At 23.3% G+C, this 8814-nt stretch overlaps 1 protein-coding gene across 1 annotated transcript; it reads right to left on the reverse strand.

Moving 5' to 3' along the window:
* Positions 1 to 611: 611 nt before the first annotated feature.
* On the reverse strand, positions 612 to 7436 carry LOC145842095 (derlin-1-like). The gene is made up of 9 exons (XM_082949476.1): positions 7346 to 7436; positions 7015 to 7114; positions 4882 to 4993; positions 4620 to 4684; positions 4467 to 4493; positions 4211 to 4306; positions 3992 to 4044; positions 2666 to 2776; positions 612 to 1491 (listed from the first exon to the last, which is right to left on the reverse strand). The coding sequence occupies exons 1-9, from the start codon at positions 7402 to 7404 to the stop codon at positions 1356 to 1358; spliced, it is 759 nt and encodes a 252-aa protein (XP_082805602.1). The 5' UTR covers positions 7405 to 7436; the 3' UTR covers positions 612 to 1355.
* Between the last annotated feature and the right edge of the window lie 1378 nt (positions 7437 to 8814).

Raw genomic sequence — 8814 nt, forward strand, 5'->3', positions numbered from 1 at the left:
CATTGTAACTGATCCAAGTATGTTTACACTAAAATAGAAGAAGTTTTTGCTGAATTAATTGTTACCTTCGTAATAATTTAGTTTGCATAAGTTTTACTAACTTAAGAACGGTAAAAATTAACACATAATTAATTACAGGCTTATATTCTTAAATTAGTTAGCAACTTCAACTATAAAAACTTAATTGTCTAAATCTTTGATCACTTATATTTTTAATAAAAACTGAAATCAAAAAACATACTTTTTTTTATTTTCACACTACATTTACCAATTTTTTTGTGAACTATTAAATTTCTAATAGAGCAAAAACATTTTTAAGTTTATCTTTGGGACTGTTTGATTATAAACATTTTAAACTACTAAACTTAAACAAGTATTTTATACGTGTACTAAACTGTTCTTAAGCTTCATATATATCTTATCAACATATACTAATTCAATTAAAATTTAACAAATAATATGGCAATTAAGTTTTGAAAGTAACCAGAAACTAATTAAGTTATCATTTTATTCTGATATTTAAAAACAAAAAAAAAGAAGATAGAAGTAATATAGTTGTAATTTTTTTAATATATTTATTCTAAAAATAACTATATATACCAAATGTGCTTTTATAAATAAAGAATGTAGTTTTTCGTAAAAAACAAAACTTTTAAATAAAATAATATAGAATTTATTAATTTATAAGATTTTATAACTAGGTTATCTATGTAGAGTGCAACAATAAAAACAACACAATAAAAAAAATATAAATCTATATTTTTGTAGTCAAAACTATTAAAAAAATATAAAAACTAATAAAATAATGGGCTATAATATAGTTTTGAAAAAAAATATGTACAATTAATAAGAAAAAAGTTTATGTTTTGAAACATTTAGTTACTAATTTAAATTTAAGGGCAATAATCAACATAAAAGTGAACACAAACATTTATCCATTTATAGGTTAGAAAAACCGGGTAGAATTGAAACTCAGACTAATATTGCAACAAGCTCCATAAATATAAAATGCTACCACCCCTACAGGTAACTTTCAAAAAATTTTATTTAAAAATAAACAAATGTACGATTTTTAGGTTAATAAAGTATTTGTACTTCTCTTATCACAAGTATATGAGCCTTTATATATATGAAGTTATATATACTTTTAGATTTAGATACATTTTAGAGAAACTTAGTTATAAAAAAAAAAACATGGAGTTGAATTAAATCAATGTACTTCAAAAACTGACAAACTATTTTCTTTTAATTAATATATCGGCTAAAACCTAATTTAGGAACATTTAGACAAAACAGTTACAAAAATTTCAAAAAATAAAAATAAACAACTGTTTTTTAGTACAAGGTCTATTTATTTAACCATCAAGTCTCCTACCAGCACCCCAATTGTGTCTTCCTTGATCTTGTGGAGGATCGACATCATTTCTTCTCCCTAGAGTCTGCCCTCCCCCGAATCCTCCAGTTTGTCTTGTCGATGGGAAGTATTTGTAGCTGTTTAATAAATTTTTGGTAAGTGAATAATAAGAAAGTTAAAACTAACAACGTGTTCATATCACTAAAAAAATATTTCCAATGCAAAGCTTTTTGCGAGGCTGTTGTAATCATAACTCGCTTCAGTCGATCGTGTAAACACTATACAAACTTAAAACACCGCTCATTTTCAGTTAGTTTAAAGCCTTTTGACTTAAACTATTTTATTATCTATAATTTACACTTGTTACTTGTAAATATCAAATATAAGTTAATTAGCACTTACATACTTTATTATTTACCTTCATAGGAACAAAACTATTAATTTTAACATATTGGTTTTCTTGCTTACTACTAATTAAGTCATAATCAAAAAAAAGTTATATCATATATAATAGTAAGGGTACAATTGATAGAAACTTTGGGCTATTATTTAATATTCAGTGAGAAATTTTTTGAGTTTTATTTTATTATATTCTAATTAAAAAGAAAAGTTTGACCTTGTGGGGATCTGCAGTAATAAATTAAAAATATAGGTGGAAGATAACAATATAGAAGAGAGAAAACTTAGGAATTACATGTTTATATATCACTGTAAGGTAGAAAAAGCATTAAATAAATTATTTAAATTCTTGTGGGTATAATAAAAATACAATTTTTTTAAACTTAAAAATTCTTTTATAATCTATTTTGGCATTATGTATTAAAACTTTTCATGTAAGTATTGACTAAATACAACTAATATTTTTTTAAACTTTAAATAATTTACTACAAAAAACTACTTAAAACTTAAACGAATTAATAAAATATGATTTAGTTTTTTTTTTCTCATTTAAAAAGACTTTTTAATAATTTATTTTTACACAATTTAAAATCGCAATATACTTATAATAATAAATAAAAGACGTAATAAGTAGACTCCGAATAACTAGGTAAAAATATAAAACTAAGGTACTACACACTGTTTATATTTTTAATAAATACAATTTACAGGTAACAACATGTATTTATAAAAATAAAACTATTACAAGTTATGATTAGTTTACAAACTTTTAACTATTTTGTTAAAGCTGATCAAAATTAGCATTATTAGTTAGATTTATAATAATAAAATAGCCTTTTTAGTGCATTAAAAAATTTATTACTACAAACTTCTACTATATTAAACTTAACAAAAATACTAAAAAAAACTAACAAAAATCTAGGAGTTTGTAGCATATCTCTTCCACCAAAATCAATTGGGTATTTGTATTTCATGAAAAAGTACAAATGAGCAGCACAAATTCCAACCAACTCGTTCATGAAACTATTTATAAAATGCAATTAACTTTTAAAAGTTAGTTTAAAAAAAACTTTAAGTAAAACTTCAGGATATTCTAATTAACTCCGTTGTACAAATTATTGACATTATTGTATTATATATATTATATAACTTGTTAAGAAATCAATTTTCTGTCAAAATTTTTGTTTTATACATGTTTAAGAGATCAAATATCTACATACAATATCATTCACATAATCGTTGATATCAATAACTGTTTTGCTGAATGGAAACATTACTTATAGTTTAAAATATATACAGACAAAATTTCAGAGTTGCAATCTTTATGAAAAAATACAGAATAGAATGCTAAAAGAAAGTATTTAAAAATTCAATTTATAAATAATTGACAGTACGACAGAAAAAAACGCCGTAGCTTGTTGACTTATATAAAAGCTATTTTATTTTGTCCAAGTACCAAACTAAAGTGAAATAATTATAAAACTGTCACCACAGCTTACATACAATTAATTTTATATTATATTTTAAAGTTTGTACTAAGATTTTTTCATCAATCTGTTTTTTTAGTACAAATTATAGCTAAAATTAAATAACTAGCAAAATTTTGACCACTTCTGAACTTAACAGGGTTAACATCAGTTAACAAAAATAAATTATTTATTAAAGTTATTCAAGATGATTTGATTAAAGCAGATATGCCTTCATTAATTGTATTAAAAATTTTAGTTCATCACCATATTTAAGAAAAAATAGTTTAGCATTTAAACGTTGTAGTTTCTTTATAGTGCACTTATAGAGTTTTAAAAGTATGTTTAATTTAAAACTTATATACTGTAAAAATATATCTGTGCTAAATAAAAACTCAAATTAAAATTGTGAACCTCAGCGTTAATTATTTTTTGACAATTTAAGAGTTGTATCACAAGTAAGCTAACATGAAATAGTTTAAGTATAGCTCTCATAGATTTAATGATACGCTTTTAAAATAAAAACACATTTTATATCAGAAAAAATAATTTTTCAAAACTTTATTTGTAATCTATAAAAGTACTTTTGATGATTACAATCTTATTACAAGGATAAAACTCAGTTAGGCTAAGTATAAGTTCAAGAAAAACATAGACTATTTCAGGCTAGTTATTTTAGCTTCTAAGAATGACCTTACTGTAAGAATTATGGTATCCTAGAAGAATATGTTGTTTTATCAAGTTATTTAAATAATGTAATAAGATAACTAACCTTCCACTAATTATCATGTGAAAAGCTAGTAACACCCATGGAAAATATGCTGCCTAAAAAGTATAAACTTATAAATAGTTATAAGAATTAGTGTTTGATAGTAATAAACGGTTTTAAATAACTAAACAAATACTTTAATCTAAACTAATATCATGTTTTTGCTATCATATTTAAATTAACATAATAATAAACATAATAAAAATACATAAAAAGTCTTACCTTAAACTTAGTGCCAAACCAAAAAGAAACTATTTGATCTTTATTTACGACACACCACAGGTAAAGTACAACGAACATTGAAGCATCAAATAATAACTATAAAATAAGTTAATGTCACACTTATAACAAACAAAAAGTGATGCATTACAAAATATGTTTAAACTTTATCATCATTAGGAATTTTTTATGTATAGAAGTTAAGTTTTGTTTAAAACGTTATAGATGTTTTTCTATGCAATAAAAAATTCAAACTAACGCTTTGACCCAATGCCAGTGCCATAATCTGAAAAACAATAAGTATTAAAAATTAGTAAAAAATAATTTTGTTCTCAAAAATTTCACATCCAGACATATGATATTTTACATTTAAATTTAAAAACTATTAAATCTGCAATACTTTTAAACTTACAAGAGCTGAGACCCAACTAAACATGAGAAAAAAAACATAATCGGCTGGTTTTCCTCTGAATAAACCTAACAAAACCGAATTTTTATTAAAAAAACTTAAAGAATTTAAAAATATTTCAGAATTATAATGTATCTTAAAATTAGAGATTTTTAATTATAACCTAACTTGTGATTCTTGAATTTCACAAAATAAAAAATAATATACAATAAAAGTTATCTTAACTGGATCAATAAAATCAAAAATAGATCAGTAAAATAATAACCCATTTCAAGCAGGTAAGAATAGTTGTAGATGAAGTATAGCGTTATTAAATAATGAAAACCGGTGTTTGGGGTTATAGGAAAATATAATGCACATGTTACTGCTCTCCAAATCTATAAAATTATATGATTATTTATGTTATTAAAAATGATTTACAGTAAAATTTCCAAAAGTATGTTTTTATACTGGTTTTGAACTAACAAAAGTAGCTTAAGAAAATAAATTAACATAGTAGTAAAAACTAGTTATACAATATTGTTGTCACTTGACAGTAAAATAAATTCCATGAACAAACAGTAAACTTCGGAAAACATTAGGTTGTTTTAAAATTTGGGTTTAAGGAAATTTAAAAAATTTGTATGATTAAAATTGTTTAAAATCATAATTACACTTTAATACAAAATACTAGTTTTGAAAGGTTTATAAACAACTTTTTAAAATTTTGAGAATTATTATTGTAAAAGTCTTTAATAAATTAAGAACTAGCGTTTATTTATAGAACCTGTTTGATAAGTTTATGTTTGAATAACATTTATTTAACAACTGAAGATCTCGTATAGTTTACTATAGGATTTAAACATTAAATTATTTTTAATAATCTGCAAAAATAAAACCTAATTTGTCTTCTTATAACTTCATATGTTGAGAACTTTTTATTGTTCGATTAAAAGTAAACCACTATAACATCATAAATAAAAAATAAACATAAAATCTATTATCCAAGTCAAATAAGTCTAAAAATGGAACTTAAATTTAAGTTGAGCTTTAACACAATAAAATGAACGAAAATGAGCGCTGGATGTCTTAATTGAAATTAAAAACTCAAACTGGAAGAAAAATAAGATAAAAGTTTAACCTAGTATGAGAAAAAACAAGAAACTTAACAAGCCTAAACTTTCCTTATATATTTAATTTTATTCTTAAATAGTTTGGTTTTGGTACTGGTTTTAACCAAAAAAATTTAAACATAAGTAACTCATTTAAAACAAGTTTATTAACTAACTTCATTTAGCGCGTCATCACAGTTTAAGCTTGCTAAAAACTGATAAGAATATAGTGTGAATTTAGTTATAAACAATGATTTTAAAACGTCTAGCTAAAAATAGTTACATCATAAAGAGTTAAGTGTAAAAGTCTGTTTAAAAGGTTTAAATTAGAAATAAGTTATACTTTGTTGTTTATACAATTTTATCTTATAAATAACTTTAAATCAAAAAAGTATAACTAAACTCTAATTTAAACCTTTTAAAAACACTTTTACACTTAACTCTTTATGACATAACTATTTTTAGCTAAACATTTCAAAATAATTGTTTATAACTAAATTTAAATATATTCTTATCAGTTTTGAGCAAGCTTATTCTGATGACCCGCTAAATGAAATTAATTGATAAACTTTTAATGTTCAAATTTTACAATTTTATTTTGTTTTTATTTTACTTGATTACATTTTTCACTTAAATAATGTTCATCAAAAGTAACCTACATCAATAAAACTTTAAAACAACTATAGATTATAAAAAATACTAACAAGATGAGATTTATTTGTTCAAAGCACGTTATAAATATATTTACTTAACTATAATGTTATTAGTTTAATTTAAATTTGAGAATGTTTGACATAAAATCAAAATGGAACAACTATCATTTATTAAAAAATACTTATTGAGTTAATGTTCAAACTAATCTGATCAGCCTAGATTTTTAATAAATATCATTATAGTTAGAAGTAAAGTTATTAGTAGCAGTTTCCTGAGTAAGTAGTACTCATACACAGGTACCAATATAAATAAATACTTTAGTACGTTTATTATGGGCAGTACGTTTTTTTAAATTTATATACATGCTAAAATAGAATTTGTTATGACCAAAGCTTTGTACTGCAGAGCAATTTAAATTTCATGTAAAACTAATAGTTAGTGAATAAATTTTACTCCAGAAGTGCACTACAAACAGTATCAATTGCATATAATATTACTAGATTGTAAATAATTTTATTTACTAGCCAAAGAACTTTTTTTTTAAACATACATAGACTTTTATTTTTTGAAAAAAAAAAAACACTAAGACATATTGAGAAGCAAAAAGTAAACTAATATTTAACAGTACACTTAAGTTAATGATATTTTTGAACCTGACAATGAGAAAAGAATAGATCCCAATTTAGAAACATGTAGTTACCAGCTAGTATTCCAAACCTCCCAGCTAACGGAATAACCACTATTGCCGTGAACCTAAATGGTATTAATTATTATTGGGAAAATAAAAGATAATTAAACAGATACACATTATTTTTTTCATAGTCTATTTTCTAAACATCACAAACTTAGTAACTTTTTGGAAATTATTTAAAATGTTACATGAGACAATATAGTGTTTATTCTTAAAAGGTGCATTAGCTACAACTAACTTTTTAATAAACTAAAATAAAAGTTTTCTAAACTAGTATAAACAAAAGAACTTACCATGCTCTGGTAATCGGAGGAATACTTCTATACCAATCTTTTATATCAACTCCAGACATTTTATACAACTCTTTACAACTTATCTGTATTAATTAAACTTTTTAAATAGAAATGTATATAAGAATAATAATTACTTTAATAATACTCAAAAAGATTTTTTATTTAAACAGGGTTGCAACTTGTTTTCCAACAATTTTTCCAGGTTTCCAATTACACATTTTTGGGTCTATTTTTAATTGAAAGTTAAGTTTAAGGTAAGAAACTGTGTTAAATAGTATAAAAACATTGAAAAGATACTGTAAAGCTATTTCAAATATGTTTTTTAATTAAAAAAAAAATTGATGATGACAAATTTTTTTTATTTATTTGATAGGTTTTTTGAGTCAAATTGAAATTTTACTTTTGAAAATATGAAAATTGTTAAAATTCCAGGTTTTTTTTTGCCTAAATTGTCAAATTCCAGGTTTCCAAATAAAGTGGTAACCCTGTTTAAATCACATTTTCAAGATAAAATGTTCAAATTTCAATGGTATTCTAGAGTAATTTTCATAGGAAATTTTTAATTATTTCTAGCTAATGAAGAAAACCATCTTAAATTTTGTTGATATGGCTGTAATAAATACTAGCTAAAACTGACTAAAGCAAGTGTAGAGACTAAATTCTCACATCAAGCTGACAATGTATTAGTGACCTTAAACTGTCCCGAGTCATCCTGAGTATTATCAAATCCTTTAAAAAAAATTCAATTTTTCAAAACTAATAAAAATAAAGTTCTTCAACAAAATTGGTTATAGAATAACAAATATTGCAACTAATTCTCATTCAGAAACTATAAAAAAATCTATCCTAAGATTTTTAAAAAATTTCAAAACTATCTGAAGTTTTTTGTAAAAAAAGCATGCTGAGTCAGCCTGAGTAAAATCAAATTATCTTGAGTTATCCTGAGATGTAGGCAGTCATCCTGATATTTTGAAGAACTTCAAAACACCCGAGTATTATGTGTGTGTGGCAACTATGAAACTAGCCTGATTATTTAAAAATTTTGAACTAGCCTGAGTTGAGTTTTCATGAGTATTCTGAATGTGTAGTAACTCTGGTCTTACCCCTGTTTTAAATATTAATTTATATTTTGTAAAACAATAAAAACTTACAAAACTATGAGTACTTTCTTAAAAAACTTAGTCAAAAAATAGTTATAAAATCTTTATTAAAAAAATATATATCAAGAAAACTGTCATAAGTTGTGGTATTGTATCACAATGATTTAGTTAGAACTGAATCTTTTTAAGTCTTACTGATAATTTTATAGAAAAGAGTATCACAACTTGTTGAAATATCAACACAGGGATCATGAAGTATATGCAAATTATTACTTATTAAATCATTATACTAAACTATTAAATTAATTTATAACATTTAAAAATGTACTTATAAATTAACCCAAGTCGTTTTATATTTCCAAAATTGCT

This window comes from Thalia democratica, chromosome 8 (genome assembly GCF_965202585.1).
Source record: "Thalia democratica chromosome 8, ktThaDemo2.hap1.1, whole genome shotgun sequence".
In the NCBI taxonomy this organism is placed as follows: Eukaryota; Metazoa; Chordata; class Thaliacea; order Salpida; family Salpidae; genus Thalia; species Thalia democratica.